The 19,616-nt window shown below is 48.3% G+C and overlaps 1 protein-coding gene across 1 annotated transcript in view; it reads right to left on the bottom strand.

The window, feature by feature from the left end:
• Window positions 1-17,672, bottom strand: part of LOC118277667 (prolow-density lipoprotein receptor-related protein 1) — a 53,433-nt gene extending 35,761 nt beyond the window's left edge. Inside the window, 23 exon segments of the mRNA XM_050696396.1 lie at window positions 3,002-3,317; window positions 3,382-3,479; window positions 3,548-4,057; window positions 4,128-4,758; window positions 4,831-4,946; window positions 5,023-5,229; window positions 5,381-5,867; window positions 5,950-6,019; window positions 6,688-7,015; window positions 7,077-7,163; window positions 7,251-7,339; window positions 12,428-12,593; window positions 12,596-12,742; window positions 13,463-13,569; window positions 13,638-13,790; window positions 13,865-14,009; window positions 14,871-15,152; window positions 15,155-15,437; window positions 15,554-16,058; window positions 16,124-16,274; window positions 16,344-16,583; window positions 17,429-17,575; window positions 17,650-17,672. Coding sequence (XP_050552353.1) covers window positions 3,002-3,317; window positions 3,382-3,479; window positions 3,548-4,057; window positions 4,128-4,758; window positions 4,831-4,946; window positions 5,023-5,229; window positions 5,381-5,867; window positions 5,950-6,019; window positions 6,688-7,015; window positions 7,077-7,163; window positions 7,251-7,339; window positions 12,428-12,593; window positions 12,596-12,742; window positions 13,463-13,569; window positions 13,638-13,790; window positions 13,865-14,009; window positions 14,871-15,152; window positions 15,155-15,437; window positions 15,554-16,058; window positions 16,124-16,274; window positions 16,344-16,583; window positions 17,429-17,575; window positions 17,650-17,653 — 5,269 coding nt within the window. The 5' untranslated portion in view covers window positions 17,654-17,672.
• Window positions 17,673-19,616: the final 1,944 nt, after the last annotated feature.

The raw sequence follows: 19,616 nt of genomic DNA, 5'->3' as shown, positions 1-19,616 counted from the left end.
ACAGTATTGACGTTATCACCGCCATGGAACCGGATGACTTTTATAAATATTTAGGTTACAAATAACTGAAGGGTTTGGATCACACACACCAATAATTAAGAATACACTAAAGAATGAATATAAAATAGAGTAAACAACAAAATGGATGGAGAGGCATTTCAACAGATAGAACTGTCCACTACAATAGACCAGATATTACCCTCTGAGATAAAATAAAAAATATTTATTAATTAATTTGAATAGAACGAACGGTACAAACCAATGACACTATTCAATACCTTACAAAAATTAAAAATATACAAAATTTAGAAAATTAATATAAATATTAAATAATCGTTCATTCATCTCTTTCGCAAAACTTCAAACATTCCGACAAAAATAATCTTCTTTCACTCGAAAACACGTCACACTCTGGCTTTGAATCCAGGAATCGGTTTAAAAGTATCATAGTGCGCGGTAACGGAGACTTAGCCCTACTGACTGTTCTGCAAGATGGGTCTGCGGTCTGCGGTCACATGTATTCTTTGTTCCTCATGTTCAATAGTAATGTTATCTGGCAGCTGGCTGTACTCGCTGGTGATAATGCATGACTTTTGTTTTTTGTACATTTATGACAAGATTATTTTTATTAAGCCAATCTATAATTGCTTAGAGTGTGTTGTTTATGTCATCTTTATTTTTATATCAAGACATTCAATAATAGCGGTGCTGTTGTCCGTGAATAAAGTCATTGGATAATGGATGTAGTGAGGCAGGTCGTTAATAATAACTAAAAATTGCAGTAATAACAAGGGCCCAAGGACTCTACCTTGCGGTACTCCGAATGTAGTAATTCTACAAGAAGATAGATATCGGTTTGCGATCTGTAAGGTATGATTCTATTAGATTATATACATTTCCTCTTATACGATAAGCTTTTTAAGAGTACGAGTATTTTTGTTTTTACACAATCGAATGCTTTGGTCATGTCTGTGAATATTGCACAAACAGAGAAGGTCTAGAAACTTGGCATATCTGCGCAATCCTGAAAATAAAGTAGCGCTCCTACGTCAAACAACGTTACAAAAACTTCAAACTGTAACTAAAAACTTTATTGCTGTGAACTTTTACCAAGGCGTTTTGATGTACCTGAGCCGAAAGTTATTTATATATGAGGTAGATAGGTAAACAATTCTGCTTATACTAGATAATGAACACAAAGTAACCAAGGACAGACACAAAATATATAGTAAGATTGTGCAATCTTATACAAAATATATATTTTGTGTCGATCAAAACATTTACAATTATTTGGTTTCAGAAAAAAGTAATTATATTACCGTTATTAAAAATTGGTGTTCGTTTAATTATTTCGATTTGATTTTCGGGGAAACTAATGTCCTAATAATAGCTTGCAGTACCTACTTCCGTGTTGTCATGTCAAACCACAACAGAAAAAAATCAATTATGAAACTTATTTTTTGTTAATTTTTGTTCACCAAGTTATAAGAATTAGTTAAACACAAAATAATTCATAAGTGAATATTTAAATGATACGGGTTAGCGTCAAATTCGTATTCTTGTTATTATGCCTGGGTCAGTCATTTAGCCATCTCCTTTATAACAACTGTAGAAATGCCGTCGTAACCAACACTTTTTTTGTTTTTAAGCTATTAATATTACTTACTAATATATAAATAATTTAAGCTTGATCGTTTACAAGTAGTGTATTCGTCTAAAAAGTGCTTAAGTTTTAAACTATTGAAGCAGCGATAGATATTGATAGTTTATTTTTTTGTTTTTGTAATACTTCTAGTTCCACCACATCTAATCTCGTGGTCTGTAGTGATTTTCTGTCAGAGCATATGTCCAGGAGGTCTCAGGTCGACGTAATATACACCGACTACAGCAAGTGTTTTGATCGTATAGACCATGGGCTTCTTATGAACAAACTTTTGCGGATTGGTGTGAGAGGTAGCTTATACAGATGGTTCTCATCTTATGTGGATAATAGATGTCAGACTGTTGTTCTCGGTGGGTACACCTCTCGACCGATGTACATTCCATCGGGGGTTCCACAAGGATCCTTATTGGGACCTCTTTTGTTTAACATCTTTGTCAATGATATTGTTTCTTGCTTCCAAAACTGTAAAATCGTATTGTATGCAGATGACATGAAAATTTTAACCCCCGTGTCAACCATTGAAGATGCACGTCTGCTACAGGATGATCTAAACCGGTTTCATAATTATTGCGTCAAAAATAGGTTGGATCTCAATGTATCGAAATGTTATGTGTGCACCTTTACCCGCAAGCCAAACCCTATTAAGTATGACTACAAGCTGGTTGATACTTGGGCGTAACTTTTGATACTAAACTACTATTTGACATACACATTGACAACATAATTAAAAAAGTTTCTAAAGCACTAGGTTTCGTTATGAGAATCTCTTTTTTTACATTTAATGGGTTGACGTTTGGCCGCTATCTCGTCTGATGGTAAGTGATGATGCGGCCTACGGTGGAGCACGTCTGCCCATAAGCAACCTATTCACTCGGGCCTTGAAGACACCCAGGTTATACCCATCAGGAAACACAGACTCCGGCAAAGAATTCCACGCACAAAGACGCTTGAAGCAAAGCGCTTCATGCAAGTGGGTGGGATATTTACTCTGAAGCGGTGACGCCTCGCCGATTGTCTTGTGGTTCGTTGATGAAAAGGACTAGGGGAATCAAGTTGTGTAATTCCCCCACACCACGCACACTCTCCGAAATGTATCGGATACGGAAAGGCTTGCAACTTTGCGCCTGTGTTCACGGCTTTGAAGCCGGGCCTAAACAAGCGCTTCATCATGGATGAGATTCTTGGCACGCCTTTCGATGTGTTCTAGCGCATCGAGCTGGCATTTAGCCGAGCCGTCCCAAAGTTGAGAACAGTACTCCATACAAGACCGAACCTGCGCTTGGTACATGTTCAGTAGTTGTTCCGGTGTGTGTCAAGAATGAAGAATGCTGCACTTACGGGTGCAGGCGTCGCCGTGGCGCCGGTAGCCCGTCGCGCAGCGGCACTGGCTGGCCGTGGCCGACACCGCCACGCACACGTGCGCGCACGGCGCGGCGCGCGCGGCGCACGGCCCGCGCACGGCGCGCTGCACCGCCGCGTCGTACACGCGCAGCGCCAGCACGCCGGGCGCGGCGGCGCGCAGCGTGCGCTGCGTGCGCGCGGCGCAGCGCTCCTTGTCGCACGCGCGCAGCTGCTGCGCCTCGCTGTCGGCCCACAGCAGCTCGCCGCCGTACACCTCCAGCGCCGCCGGCCGCGCGCCCGCGCCCGCCTCCAGCTGCGGACAGGGCTCGTACACTGCGCTGCAGCGCCGCCGCGGCGCGGGCAGCTGCACTACTTACCGTGCTCACTCTACCGGTGGCGATGTCGATGTACTGCATGCTCGACGACCCGGTGTTCACCCAGTACAGCCGGTCCGCGTCCAGGTCCACACACAAACCTACAACACGAGCGCAGCGTCAGCGAGCGTACACCAGTGCGGCGGGGGGGAGGGGGAGAGGCACTCACTGGTGACACCGGAGAGGAGCGGCTCGGTGAGCGAGTCCAGCAGGGGCCGCGCGTGCTCGGCGGCGCCGTCGGCCTGCGTGATGCGCTCGGCGTCGGGCTCCTGCGCGGCCCAGTACAGGCGGCCGCGGCGCGGGTCCACGGCCAGCGCCGACACGTTGGCGAGCTCGCGCAGCAGCAGCGTGTGCTCGCCGGCCAGGCTGGCGGCCAGCAGCGCGGCGCCCGACGAGTAGTACAGCACGCCGGCCGCCCAGTCCAGCGCGAAGCCGCGCGGCTGGCGCACGCCGCTGTCGGCCAGCACGCGCACGGCGCCGCCGGTCAGCGCGGCGCTCTTGATCTCGCTGGTCTCGGTGTCGGCCCAGTAGATGCGGCGCGCGCCCGCCTCGTACTGCAGCGCGGCCGGCGCCGTCACGTGCGCGCCCGACACGGTGGGGATCATGTGCACCTGCGGCGCCTCCAGGTCCACGCCGCGGATCTCGCCGGCGCGCGCGATCAGCAGCACCTTCTCGTGCGCTGCACACACAGGACCCTCGGTCACACTCACCCCGCGCCGGCGGGCCGCGGCGACGCATGGGACACGTACGCTCGCAGGTGACGTTGTCGCGCGCCAGGCGCATGACGTGCGGGCAGGCGCAGTCGCGCTCTCTGGGCGAGTGGATGAGGCACAGGTGCGAGCAGCCCCCGTTGGCGGCGCAGGGGTTGGCGGCGGCGGGCGGCTGGCGGCGGGCGTGCAGCACCTTGACGTCGAAGGGCTGCGTGAGCGTGCGCTGCACCACGGTGACGTCCCCGCCGCGCCACTTGTCGGCGCGCACCACGCTGTTGGAGCGCCAGTCCGTCCAGTACACGTGCGCCTCGAACACGACCACGGCGAAGGGGTGCGACAGCGCGGGGTGCGCGCGCAGCACCACGCGGTGGTCGGCGCCCTCGTAGTCCGCGCAGTGGATGGAGTCGGAGCGCGCGTCCACCCAGTACAGGCGGCGCGCGCGGTAGTCCAGCGTGATGCCGTTGGGCCAGGCGCCGTCGCCCAGCACGTCCACGCGCACGAGCACGCGGCGCGCGCGCCCGGCCAGCGACGCGCGCTCGATGCGCGGCGCCGCCTGCTCCCAGTCGCTCCAGAACAGGTACCCGTCGCGCGGGTCCACGGCGATGGCGCGCGGGCTGTCCATGTCGCCCGCCACCAGCGTGCGCCGGTACTGCCCGTCCAGCCGCGCCACCTGCAACACTGCCCTCTGTCGGCCACTGCGCACGCAATACAACGCTGCCTATGTTAATGGAGCGTACGTTACCTCGATCTGGTGCAGACTGCTCTCCACCCAGTAGAGGTTGCCGGCCACCCAGTCCACCGCCAGCCCCTCGGCCGTGGACAGTCCCTGCCGCACCACCGCCTCGATGCCGCTCAGCGCTGCACACACACATACAACGTCACGCCCGCCGGCCAGTACGCGGACAGTACGCGGCGTGTACGCGCACGCACTCACCGTTCCCGACGATGGAGCCGCGGTAGATGTTGTCGTCGACGACGTCGGTCCAGTAGAGCTGCAGGGCGCCAGTGGCGGGGTCGCGGCGCCAGTCCAGCGCGATGGTGTTCTTGAGCGAGGAGATGAGCGGCCGCGCCGTCAGCGCCGGCAGCTCCACGCCGCGCACCTCGTGCCGGTTGCTGAACACCAGCAGCGGGGTGCTGCCGTCTGGGGGGAACTCTTGTTATAAAGTAAATCGCATTTTAGGAACCGCGAGGTATAGGACTAGGCATTACGCGTACTAGCTGCTGCTTCACCGTTAAATAAATAAAAATGATGGAGACCGTATCGTCTCGTACTGTTAGCAGAGGAGTCTCACCCGTGCTCTTGCAGCTGAAGCCGTCGTCGGCGAGGCGGTAGCCGGGGTCGCAGGTGCACTTGTGGCCCGCCTTGGTGGGCACGCAGCCGTGCGCGCACACGCCCCAGGCGGCGCACGGGCGGCGCGGCGCGCACGACGCGCCGTCCGCGGCCAGCGCCAGGCCGGCCGGGCACGTGCACACGGGGCCGCCCGGCGCCGGCCGGCAGCCGTGCGAGCACGCCGCCAGCGCGCACATGGGCTCGCCGCAGCGGTCCGCCTCGTCCGCGCCGTCCGCGCAGTCCGCCGCGCCGTCGCACTGCTGCGCCAGCGGCACGCAGCGCGACCCGTTGTCGCAGCGCAGCGCCGGCGCCGCGCACTCCAGCGCCGGCGCCGGGCTGCTGGCGCTGCCCGCAACCGGCCCGGGACTGGCGCTGCTGGCGTTGCTGGCCGCGCAGCCCGCCTCGTCCGACCCGTCCAGGCAGTCCACGTGCGCGTCGCACCGGAACTCCTGTAACACACGCCGCGGCTCAGCATGCGGGCGGGGGCGCGGGGAGGGGCGGGGGCGCGGGGAGGGGCGGGGACGCGCTTACCTTTCTGATGCACTCGGTGTTGTTGCACTGGAACTCGTGCTCCTCGCATGCGCTTACATCCACATTTTTACTGAAACCAGGCACGGCATTGTACATATTCAGAACAGACTCTAACATGAAACCAATCATTTCGACTTTAAATTAAATTAGTCATTATTTATATTAGTTTATAGCAGATCGGCTAAATGTGTCTTACTTGGAGACATGTTTACAAAATTTAGAACAGTAGTGGCATTTATGTTTTATAATACTTTGGATTTATTTGTTGGATTCATTCATAGTAATAACAAATTAGATGATGCACAAAAATGTACAACTAATAAGTTACATGCGAGTACTGTTGCGCGGGCCATAGGATTTCTTCATGCACTAAGTTTTGCCGAGAGTCAGTAGAAGGTCGTAGAAATATCGTAAGAGAAAAGAATTTATGTTATATTTGTCCCAGTAGTAGTCACTCAGTTAAGTTTTGCAAAATTACTCTCAGGTGTAAGGTGTGTAGACGCGCCGTCATTGATTGATACACCCGTCGGGTGTTTCAGGGTCGAGATAGATCGCGCTATGGTACCTCAATTTAGTTGGGTTCGGCGTCAATCTGAGGTCGACTGAGAATTCAAGCCACTAGTGGGAACGTGAGTAAACAATACACAGTGAGGGAGAGTATCCAGTGGGGATTGTGTATTGTTCAGATCCCTCTGAGTTGAGTTCGGTTTACTCGCAGCAGTAGTACAACGCACTCACCGGCGGGAGTCGGGCGCGCGGCGCGGCGGCGCGGTGGACACGTCTGCGCAGGCGCGCTCGTCGCTGGCGTCGGCGCAGTCGGCGTGGCCGTCGCAGTAGTAGTCCCACGGCAGGCAGGCGCCGTTGTCGCACGGGAACATGGCGGCGCTGCAGCGCTGCGCGGCGCACGCCTGCTCGTCGCTGGCGTCGCCGCGGCCGCAGTCGGGCGCGCCGTCGCAGCGCCACCACAGCGGGATGCAGCGCCGCGAGCGCGCGCACTGGAACTGCGCCGCGCGGCAGCCGCGCAGCGCGCACGCCGCCGCCGCCTCGTCCGCGCCGTCGTTGCAGTCTGCGGCAGACACCTCGGTCACTGGCGCCCCCCCACCACTCTCTCTACCTTACACACTTACCTTTCTGTCCGTCGCAGACCCACGAGTTGGGGATGCAGCGGTTGGAGTCGCAGCGCAGGAACTGCTCGTCGGCGCACGTGACGTTGGCTGCACACAGAGCGAGGGTGAGCACGGGCCGCGTGTATAGGTACACATATATAATTACAATGCAAGTACAGGCAGTACTGCACCCACCGCAGGGTCCGCTGGGCGAGGCGTCCTCGTCGGAGCCGTCGCTGCAGTCGAGGTCGCCGTCACACACGTACTGCTCCTCGATGCAGCGCCTGCGCACACACTCTATTTATCATGTAGCCATGTTGACACCATTTGTTCGCAGCAGTAACGGAATCATAGTCATCAAATAATATTATTATTTAAAGTTGTCACGGCGCTCGATAGATGGAGTTTAGATCGAGATAGATCGCGCTATGGTTTCGTAATCTCAATTTTTAGTTAATTTCAGCGTCAATCTGAAGTCAGTTGAGTTCAAGCAACGCCTCTAGCGGGAAGAGTGTTAATAATATAAACTGAGTGAAAATATCTGGTATTGTTTGTGTTTCTTCAAAATCCCTCTGAAGCCCATCCTCTGAGTTTTGTTCACCATTAATTAGGACGGACCTTTTGCTATTCGTCATAATATGGGCTTGAGCTTAAAAGTCTATTCAATCTTTTAAACTCTTTCCGTGCGGCCGACTCGCTAGTCGTCCACGGTTTGCACGCCTACGAGATTATAGCGGGAAATCTCTGCTACGCACTACGAACTACGCAGTACGAGCTATGGCTGTAGTATTCCCCGTAACTTGAGTATAAAATTGGGGCTTATCGATTTAGGGCTGGGCATGTAGTGTTACAAACTATGGTCTCGTCTCGGCAACATTTAGCATGAAACGTTTTTGTGGGATTTCATTTCTTTTTGTAGGTTACTTATGATAGAAAGAAAAAACGAGCGACAAATATGGATACAATCTAACGGGCATACTATACTTACGATGCTTACATTCAAAAGTAAAGATTGATTAATAAAAACTTATCGAAGTGAAGTGTAGTAATAATATTATTCATACCTAAGTACTTACGGGTAGGTAATACAAATATAATAATAATAATGTTTAGCCCCTAAACAACCACACGTCCGGATCGACCATCTGATCACGTGGGGGGCGGACACACGACTACGAAATTACTGGCGTGGCTAACGTGGCTCTGGATACCCATTCAAAATGGAGACTCGTTCAAAGAGGAAACGTATAGGACCGCTGCCCGGGGGCGATCGCCGGGGCACACCTGGAGCTGACGCTGGGTGTTTCAGCATGCGAACCGTCAGTGGTGCGGAGTTGAGCAGGCGGGCTCCCACCAACAAAGATACTACAGCCGATATCAGTGACGACGGTGACACACAATCAAATAGATCAAACACACCACTGGAGCCATATAGCCCCAGTACCATATCATACACACCATCTAGATCCTCATCACCATCCATACCGTCGTCACCAGTTTCTCACACCGTTTCACTTACTCCGGCCTTGGATGTTGCGCGGGGGGCAAATGCCTTTCTACCCGCGTCCACCAAGGCTGGAAAACCTAGAGTTCGCATGAAGTGGAGTAAAGAAGTAAACATATTCATCATGCGAACTTACTTCTACATCACGAAATTAGAAACTGACATGACCATTTACAGAAAAGTCTTGCATGAACTCTTCTGCCGACAATATCCTGATGTTAATGTATCCGAACAGCGAATTTCAGACCAAAGAAGAACAATAGTTAGAAATAATCTCTTATCCCCACAAATTATAGACCAAATAAAAGAAGAAATACGGCAACAACTAGAAGCAGAATCAGAAAATAGTCAAGTCACAACATCGAGTCCGCAAAACATACAAACAAACGATCAACAAACACACCCGTTCACTCAAACACAACCTCTTAACACGCAATCACAACCATATAACTACACACAAACAACACACTCATCTACACAAACAGACTCTATCACATTAACCCTAGAAAATGATATCGACACCTTAACCCCAGTAGAACAAGCGACAGTCACAGAAGAATACACACAACAAATATACGACAAGTTCAAAACGACACTCACACAATACTCAGGTATGGATCCCACATCACGACCAAAATTACCAAAGCTCCCGTATAATCGTAACCTTTTTCGGTTAGTCAATTTGTTTAATGAAAGTATTATCGCACATTTTATCTCAGAAGAAGCCCAACTTACAGACTTACACACTATTATATACTGTACAGCTTTAGTCATATCGGAAGAACTAAATTTTAAAATAACAGGAGAAACAGGAAACAGAAGGCCAAGGACCAGCATTAAGCCACCATGGCAACAAAGATTAGAAAAAGGTATAGAAAAATTAAGAGCAGATTGTGGTAGACTTACACAATACATTAATAACAATAGATCACATAAAGTAGTCAGAAAAGTAGAGGCAATTTTTAAAAACACACGCATACACACCAGACACGAAAATGACAACCGTACACCCGAGGAATTCTTAGATACACTGAAACAAAAGCTAGCACTAAAAGTACACAGACTTAGAAGATACAAAAAAGCACAACAACGCAGAAATGATAACACCATATTTACAACAAACGAAAAAATATTCTACAGAAAACTAAATACATCACACACCAACATAACAGACGACCAGAACACGACACCATCAAAAGAACAACTAGAAGCATTTTGGGCGGGAATTTGGGAAGAATCAGTTAATCATAATGATAGAGCTGCTTGGGTAACAGAGGAAGAAACAAAGTGGATAGGTATAGATGAAATGGAATTTATAGAAATCACAGAATCTGATATTGCAAACGTAACAGCTAGACTACATAACTGGAAATCCCCTGGAATAGACAAAGTACATAATTTTTGGTATAAGAAATTAACTATCCTACATAAACACATAGCTAAAAATTTAACTGAAATAGTCTTAGGTAAGCAAAGAATACCGGAATTCATAGCGACAGGAATAACGTACATGTTACCCAAAGCTAAACATTCACCACAGCCTTCACAGTACAGACCTATCACCTGTTTACCCACAATTTACAAAATACTCACATCAGCTATTACAATCAAAATTAATTCACACATAGAACGACATAAAATAATGGCAGAGGAACAGAAGGGATGCAGGCGAGGCCACATGGGGTGCAAAGAACAATTAATCATCGATTCCACTATACACAAACACGCCACATCCAAAAATAGAAATCTTCATTGTACTTACATTGACTATAAAAAAGCCTTTGATAGTGTCCCACATTCTTGGTTGATACAAATATTAGAGATATATAAAATAAATAATAAAATTATAGATTTTCTTCGTAACATAATGCCTCATTGGAAAACTACACTACTGATTAATACTACCAACAATAACATCATTACACGACAGATAAATATCAAGAAAGGTATCTACCAAGGAGACTCCCTAAGCCCCTTGTGGTTCTGCCTCGCCCTGAATCCTCTCTCTCATTTGCTGCAGCGTTGCCATGCCGGATATTGCCTCAAACATAACTCTGAAGAAACAATAGTCTCACATCTAGTATATATGGATGACATTAAACTGTACGCTAAATCAGAAAAAGAAATGAAAAATCTAATAGACATAACAGCAACTTTTAGCAAGGACATTAATATGGAATTTGGTTTAGACAAATGTAAGACTTTACACATTATACGAGGCAAAATACGGCCTGGCGACTATGTAGTTAATGACAGAGACACTATAACAGCAATGGAACAGACCGACTTATATAAGTATTTAGGCTACACACAACTTAAAGGATTAGACCACGTAAAAATAAAAAATACACTCACTGCCGAATACAGAAGACGATTAAACGCAATATGTAAAACACAACTTTCGGGAAAACATCTTATTAAAGCCATTAACACTTTCGCTGTTCCGGTGTTAACCTATTCTTTCGGTGTCATTAAATGGACGAAAACCGACGCAGAACAACTAGAACGCACAACACGCACTACACTCACCAAACATAATAATTTACATCCAAAATCGGCAATAGAGAGGCTCACCATTAAAAGACAAAATGGTGGGAGAGGCTTAATAGACATCTATCAGCTCTGGCAAAAGCAAATCCGCAAATTAAAATCATTTTTCCACTTGAAATCTCAAACTAGTGATATCCATAAAGCTGTAGTCAACAACGATTTCAATTACACACCCCTTAACCTAAATGAACCAATAGATGTAGAAAACTCCAACGAAATTGATCCGCAGAAAGAAAAGATAGAAGCCTGGAAAAGAAAAGTCCTCCATGGCCGACATCCGCATGACTTAGAACAAGCCCACGTAAACACCATCGCCTCGAATAAGTGGCTAAAAATAGGAAATTTATTCCCAGAAACCGAAGGATTTATTATAGCTATTCAGGACCAAATTATTAACACTAAAAACTACAGGAAATTCATTATTAAAGACCCTACAGTAACTAACGATAAATGTCGCAAATGTCACCTACAGCCAGAAACTATACAACATATAACAGGAGCCTGCACAACACTCACACAAACCGATTACACACACAGACACAACCAGATAGTAAACGTCATTCACCAAAAACTTGCACTCAAATACACACTCATACAAAACACAAACACACCATACTACAAATACACGCCAGAAACCGTTCTAGAAAACAGCACACACAAACTCTACTACGACCGCGCCATACTTACCGACAGGACAATACATTACAATAGACCGGACATAACACTACAGGACAAAATCAATAAAATAACTTACTTAATAGATATCGCAGTACCAAACACCCACAACATACAAAAAACAATTACCGAAAAAATTACAAAATATGCAGAACTCAAAGATGAGGTCACAAGAATTTGGAAGCAAAATAAAGTTTATGTAGTCCCCATAGTTCTCTCCACCACAGGTGTAATTCCAAATCATCTTCTCCATAGCCTCAAATTATTAGACCTAAAAGAAACATTGTATATAACCCTCCAAAAAGCAGCAATCCTAAATACCTGTAGAATAGTCAGAAAGTTCATGCAGATAGAAGACAACGAGATTAATCACCAAACGACACCCACAAACACCTAACCCTACTCACCACACCTGTATTTACTTGGCCTCGGCCCGTAAATATGGATGACACTAGCTTCACAGCTAAGAAAAGAGATACTTTCTCAAAAATAATTATGTTTTGATTTGATGAAATGTCTGTGTTCTCTGTACTTGTGTATAATTTTCAGATCTCAAGCAGGAAATTATGTTTCCCTATTTCAGATTCTACTTTTTTAGCCCCCTCAACTCAACATGATCCCGTATCCCGATCCCGTGACGCACCCGTTCCGGCAGGCGAAGGTGTCGGGCGGGCAGGGCGCCGGGCGGCGGGGCGCCGGCGCCGCGCGGCACTCGTGCGGCGCCAGCGGGGCCGGCTCGCGGCCGTCGGCGCAGGCGCAGGCGCGGCCGGCGGGCGTGGCCAGGCACAGCTCGGCGCAGCCCCGCCGCGCGCGCAGGCGTTGCGTCCGCCGCGCGCCGAGCCGGCCACGAGCCGCAGCCCGTACAGCGGCGGCGGCAGCCGGTACAGCTCCGTGACGTTGCCGTCCGCGTCGCGCCGCCGCACCGCGCCCGTGCCGTGCTCGCTCCAGTACACGGCGCCTGCCACACACACACACACACACTCTGTCGTCTCGTCCTATACACTACGGCAGTAGACCGCGATATGTCACAAATTTTATATATACGGGGTGACTGGTGAGATACCTTCAATATTTGAGGACGTGATAGTATGCGAACATATATGATGAAATAAAATAACATAAAAATGAAATATTAAATAACTTCTTAGTAAACTTCGTACACAGTACACCGAAAGTCCAGTATTTATTTATTTAACTGCGGAATACTTAGACACCGCGCGGACGCACGGGTCGCGCAGCGCGCTATCAACACAGAATACATAGGTACCTACACTGTGCAGCTGTTGCTACCTACATCGAGACCTATCCCAATTTCACTTATTTTTAGAGACTTTTGTTTTAATGTTTTACCAAGTTAATGAGAATCGAGTACCGAGTACTCTCCATAAGTATTGAAGGTATCTCACCAGCCATACGGTTTAATATACATAATATATTTTTTGACATATTACGGTCAACTGCCGTATTGTATTGTACACGCTGCGCGGCAGTCGGTTGCCCAGCCATCACGCCAACCGTGCAGTCATGTCATGACATATTTTGGCGTTAAATAGTACACTTATTTCTGTAAAAAATTATAGAATGCATCGAAGATGTAGCATATGATCAAATGTATGAATGAAATCATTGGAAATACTGAATGATAATGAAAGTATAATATGTTGGTTCCGGCACCGACCCTCATACAGCGCCAGGCCGTACGGTTTGACCGCGTCCGCCGTCACCAGCTGGCGGCGCCCCGAGCGCAGCTCCAGGCGCTCCACGCGGTTCAGGAACGTGTCGCACCTGCACACACACACAGTACAGTACTCGGTGCATGTAGCGGGGACTGTACCATGTGACCATGTACTCACCAGTACAGGTAGCCGTCGTCGGACAGCGCGAGCCCGGCCGGCCAGTGCAGGCCGTCGGCCAGCAGCGTGCGGCGCGCGCCGCCGTCCATGTGCGCCGTCTCCAGGCGCGCCGCGCCGCCGCCCGCGCCCGCCCACACCGACCAGAACATGGTGCTGCAACACGGCCGAGTGAGTCTATGTATGTACCTATGTACCGGCTGTGTGCCGGCTGTGTGCCGGCTACGTACCCGTTGGCGGGCTGCAGCGCGATGGCGCGCGGGTGGTAGTGCTGGTAGTCGCGCTCGCGCACCAGCACGCGCCGCACGTCGGGCGCGTCCAGCCGCGCCACGCTCACCGTGCCCAGCGCGTCGTCCGTCCAGTACAGGTTGCGCCCTGCGAGCAAACGAGGTATTTATTCAATCACTGTACAATACCGTCAACGTAACTTGGCGCGTCTGAACTTCGTGCAGAAGGCTGCGCAGTAAGTCTATTTTAGAACCAAATGGTGGCATGAGGCGGGGTGCGGGGGGCGGCGATCTAGGCTAGAGATTGACCATGTCTAAATACAATTGACCTTTTATCGATCAAATATCGCAATCGATATTTTTATTTAGAGTTTATTGTTTTTTTTTTTATATATAATATTAAACGAAATAAGATGATTTATTTGAATATCAGTTATCATTGACGACTATTTGAGTAACGACTGTTTAAAAATTTAAAACATCAATATAACATTGAAAATAAATATATTTTTGTCACTTGGACATCCCTTTTTGGTTACTTCGTGAATCTTCGTGCTTTTTCGGCAATACTCGGTACCCGGTAATATGTCTTGTCTCTGTCACACATTAGCATCGGTGTCGTGTTAGTGTCGCTATCTCTGCCTTGAGTGCAGTCGGTTGCAAAACTTTTCGTATTTCGTTATTACTGTGTGTTAGTTTAGTATGTTTCGTTAGTTTTTGTTTAGTGTTTAAGTTTAATATTTGGTTTATTTGTACTTCGTCACTGATTAGGGAATTTTTATTAGTACATAGTACATACATAGTAGGTTTATAAAAAATAATTCTTCACGAATGTACCTGCGCGAAGTTCGCAAAGCCTAACTTCAGACGCGCCAAGTTACATTGACACTATTATATAATGTATCATTGTGCAGATAGACATAATTATACCATCGCGGAGTTTCCTGTAGATCTTTTCAATGTGTACAAATAATTTGTACATGAATATGATAAATGTCGTGGCGCTCACCCATCCAGTCGACGGCGAGTCCCTCGCAGTTGTCGACGTCGCGGCCGGCGAAGAGCTCGCGGCCGCTGCCGTCGAGGCGCTGGCGCACGATCTGGTAGCGGTGCACGTCGCAGTAGTACAGCAGCCCGTCGCGCGTGTCCACGTCGGCCGCCGTGGGCCGCGCCGCGTCCGTGGCCGGCGCCGCCGCCTCCCCGCCGCGCGGCCGCAGCGCCAGCGCCACCACCAGCGGCGGCGCGCCGCGCGCCAGCACCAGGTACGCGTCCTCGTGCGCGCGCTCGCAGCCCCGCGCCCCGCCAGGCGCCAGCCGTGCCGGCAGGCGCAGTGCGCGCGCGCCGCGTGTCCGTCGTAGGCCGTGATGCACAGGTGCGCGCAGCCGCCGTTGTGCAGGCTGCACGGGTGCACGCTGCGCGGCTGGCGCGCGCGGTGGAACACCAGCGCGGCGGTGGGGCGCGCGTCCAGCGCCACGCTGCGCGCGCCCCCGCGCCCCGCCAGCAGCAGGCTGGAGTTCCTCCAGCTGGGCAGGTACAGCACGCCGCCCAGCGCCGCGATGTGATGTAGCTCCTGACTCTGCACACGGCAAACTTTGTTTTACAAAACAAACATCATAAACATTGTTTATGTATTATATTCATTACAAAACATGTAATTAACACAAGCGCGGCAAGTATTGGCTCGTTACGGACCGCGTATCCGCGGCGCAGCGTGCGTCGGTTGGCGCCGCTGTAGTCGGCGCGCTCCACGCAGTCGAGGTAGGCGTCGGCCCAGTACAGCGTGCGCGCCGCCGGCTCCAGCGTCAGCGCCGACGGGTACACCAGCTTCAGCGCCGCCACGGGGGCGCGGTCCGCGCCCGCCAGCGAGGCGCGCTCCACGGCCGGGGGCGCGGCGCCCCACACCGTCCAGAACATGAGGCCGGCGGCGGGGTCCAGCGCGAAGCCGTGCACCTTGCCCAGCGCGCCCTCCACCAGCAGGCGGCAGTGCTGCAGGTCGCGCGTGCAGGCGTACAGCGCCTCGCGCGCGCCGTCCACCAGGTACCAGTTGCCGGCCACCCAGTCGGCGGCCAGGTGGCTGACGCCGGCCACGTCGGGGAACAGCGCGGGCCGCGCCAGCACGCGCCGCCGCGCCAGGTCGTCCGCCGCCGCGCACACGATGTCGGCCGAGCTCAGGTTGTGGTGCACGTAGCACACGCTCCTGCACACCCCCACCGTTACACGGCTACACTACGCTACAAACATTTATAATGTAAGCGCCCATACCGGTTGGAGTAGAGGATGTCGATGGCGCGCACGTTGAGCGCGGCCAGGCGCGTGCGCGTGCGCGGCCACTGCGGCGCGTCGTCGCCCGGCCACACGCGCCGCACGTCGCTCGCCGTCACCACCAGCAGCGACAGCGGCTCGCCCTCCGGCTCTGCACAGGGCGCGTCCTCTCGGTCACTCACTCACCCCGCACTCAGCCGCCGGCCGAAGCGGCACTCACCGTTGACGGGCACGCAGTCGCGGCCGTCCTGCAGCCGGTAGCCGGGCGCGCAGCTGCACGTGTAGGAGCCGACCGTGTTGTGGCACAGCTGCGCGCACGTGTCGTCGCGCGCGCACTCGTCCGCGTCCCGGCAGCGGCCGCCGGCGTCCGGCTCGTACCCGGCGCGGCAGTAGCAGGCCGGCCCGCCGTGCGTGGCCCGGCACCCCTCCTCGCACTGCAGCGCCGCGCACGTCTCCGTCACTGCGCATAACGTACCGTTACGTACGTACCGTACTACGTACCGTACCGTGTTAGTAGAGGATCCCACATAAGAACGACCTTCACCGATCTGTCAACCAGGTGAAAATTATATTTTAAAGATTAAAATATGTTTGTGAATGTATATTAATAAGGTTGCCATTATAAAAATGGTCATGGCTATGATTAATTAAAATTATAAAAAAGTATTTTTTTTTCAAAATTGACTGTCTTGTCGGCCAAACGACTCATAGTCTAATTGAAAGTATACTACATCTGCTATATGCAGTCGATCGGTTGCCTACCTTTTTCTGGTCCCTTTAATCTGGTAGCCAGGTACAAACAGGTAAATTGATATCAGTGATTGCGCTCATCTGTTTACCAACATATGTTTATATAAAAATGTAGGTAAAAATATAGCGAGTAGAGTAGTTTAAGGTTGCCTAAGAAAATCTGATCATAAATAACGGTAGCTAGGCTTTGAAGTTTTAATTAATCATAGCCATGACCATTTTTATAATGGCAACCTTATTAATATACATTCACAAACATATTTTAATCTTTAAAATATAATTTTCACCTGGTTGACAGATCGGTGAAGGTCGTTCTTATGTGGGATCTTAGACTGTGTAACCACCGCCACATACAATGCTGCCACCGGTTCTGTGATCTTCGACTCAGTATTCATGAGTCTATTTACATTTACTTTATAAGGTTGTTTTGAACAATTCCCTACTCCGGAAAGATGTAACCTGTCACTCCTACATTTTGATGTGATTTGAGCGGACTATTGCAACAGACACGGCTTCAGTTCGCCAGACAGAGCGAGCGTATACCAGGCTACGTACTGTTGTCGCAGATGTCCCACTCGTCGCTGGCGTCGGGGCAGTGTCGCTCGCCGTCACAGAAGTGTTGCACGGGCACGCACGTGAACTGCCCGTCCACCGGCGTCTCGCAGCGCGCGCTGATGCCGGGACACTTGAAGTCTTTCTGACCTGCCACACACACACACACAGTTCAGCATCGAGCAGTGACCCACAGTGGCCGCTGCACAGCGCGTGGTACGTACACATGTAGGGGTCCTCGTCCGAGGCGTCGATATGTATGTAAAGTAAAATACTATACTATTTTCTTTAATTTTTAGTTTGAATGAAACCTATTTTATTTTATTTTATGAAACTATTTTGTTTGTGGTAAATGTGACATTGGGTGTCAAGATTATTTTTCTATTAAAGAAAAGATGGATGTTATTTTAGTTAAATATTTCTTTATTTAAAATGTAACTCACAATTGTGAAGAAAGAGATATCTAAGAATAAACTTTAATTGTCGTTTCTTCATTTACAGGTTGATTTTGATTTTGTTATGCACTTGTAAATGAATCAATGTAAGTTTTAAGATGTTATTTTTGTTATAAAATGTGTAAAAATAAAATTCTTCATTTACAGAGCAACGCAAGTTTATTCTTCAAACCTATAATTAGAGAATAATCTTATAAAACGACAATCTTGTTTATTGAAATACCTAAATAAATAAAGCAAAATATGGATCAGCTACGTTTCGAATTTGCTTTAATGCCAGCGAGTGATGGGAAATCAAATGTCTGTTGTGTAACCTCAATAACAACAAAAGATGAAAAAGTGTTTGTTATACCGGAAGAACTACAGTCTGTTAGTCTTCATAAAGAGTTAATAAAGACAGCTGCGTATAATAAAGTGAAAAATAGTTTAAAGAAAAGACATCAAACGAGAAAAGTTTGGATGACAATGTCAGATGAACTAAGAAAAGTATACATAGATGAAGATGGTAATTTACAATTTGGAGAGCAATATCTAGAAGAAATTGAACAAAAGCAAACATCTGGAGGATTAGAAAAAAATACAGATTCATTGGAAAAATTATTTGCAAAATTGATTGAGAACACGCAAGATCAAAAAAAACAGAATCTAAAATATATTGCAGAGAAGTTTGTGATTGAAAAATTTACAAGTAAAAATACAAACCCAAACCAATGGATTGATATTTTTGAAAAAGAATGTTTACGTTTTGACATTTTGGAAGATGAGAAAAAAATTGAAATACTAAGACTATTCATGGACAAAAGTTGTGTTGATTGGTACAGTTCTATGATTATAAAGTTAACACTAAACTCTGACTGGCAGATATGGAAAAATAAGTTCTGTGAATCATTTGCGAATCAAGGCTGGAACCAAGTGACTTATGCCCTTTTTTTTAAATACAAGGATGGTTCATTGGTGGACTATGCTATTAAAAAGGAAAAACTTATTCTGGACATGAGAAGATCAATAGATACAGGTACGCTGGTGGATTTAATTGCTGCAGGTTTACCTGGATTTGTGCGGGAGAAGATAAATAGAGAAGCAATGAAGGATACAGTAGACCTATTCAATGAAGTGAGAAAGTATGAACATTTGGTAAATAAAAATAGGAATGGGGTCTATAGAAAATTCGAAAATCAAAAGATAAATAACAAAATTGAGGAACGTACTCCATGCAAAACATGCGAAAAGCTTAATAAAGGTACTCGTTACCACCCCGAAGCTGCATGCTGGTTTAAGGTTAAAGATGACAATACATTTGATAGAAAATCTATAAGGCATGTGAATAATTCAGTGATTGAAGCAGAGTTAAATGAAAACGAACAAAAAAACTAATAGTAACACCATTAATAAGAGTCAAACTACTAATAAATGATAAATTGGAAATATATGGAGTATATGATTCAGGTTCGAATGTTTCTCTCATTAATTCCAAATTATTAAAATTAAAAACCAAGAAAAATAATGCAAATGAAGAAAATTTAGTTACAATTAATGGTGTGAAGAAGACCAGTGGTTTGACAAATCTAAAAATAAAAATTTTCGAAAAAGAAGAAAATGTAAATGTTTACGTCATTGATGAACCAAATTTCAAATATGATTTTTTAATAGGATTAGACATGATAAAGGCATACGAGTTGATACAAAATGAGGAGTTAAAAATAACTCAAAAACAATACTTACGTCAAGAAAACATA

Source organism: Spodoptera frugiperda, chromosome 10, assembly GCF_023101765.2.
Source record: "Spodoptera frugiperda isolate SF20-4 chromosome 10, AGI-APGP_CSIRO_Sfru_2.0, whole genome shotgun sequence".
NCBI classification, from domain to species: domain Eukaryota; kingdom Metazoa; phylum Arthropoda; class Insecta; order Lepidoptera; family Noctuidae; genus Spodoptera; species Spodoptera frugiperda.
Note: the sequence above shows the minus strand (reverse complement) of the source record. Positions and strands in the feature narration are given on the sequence as shown.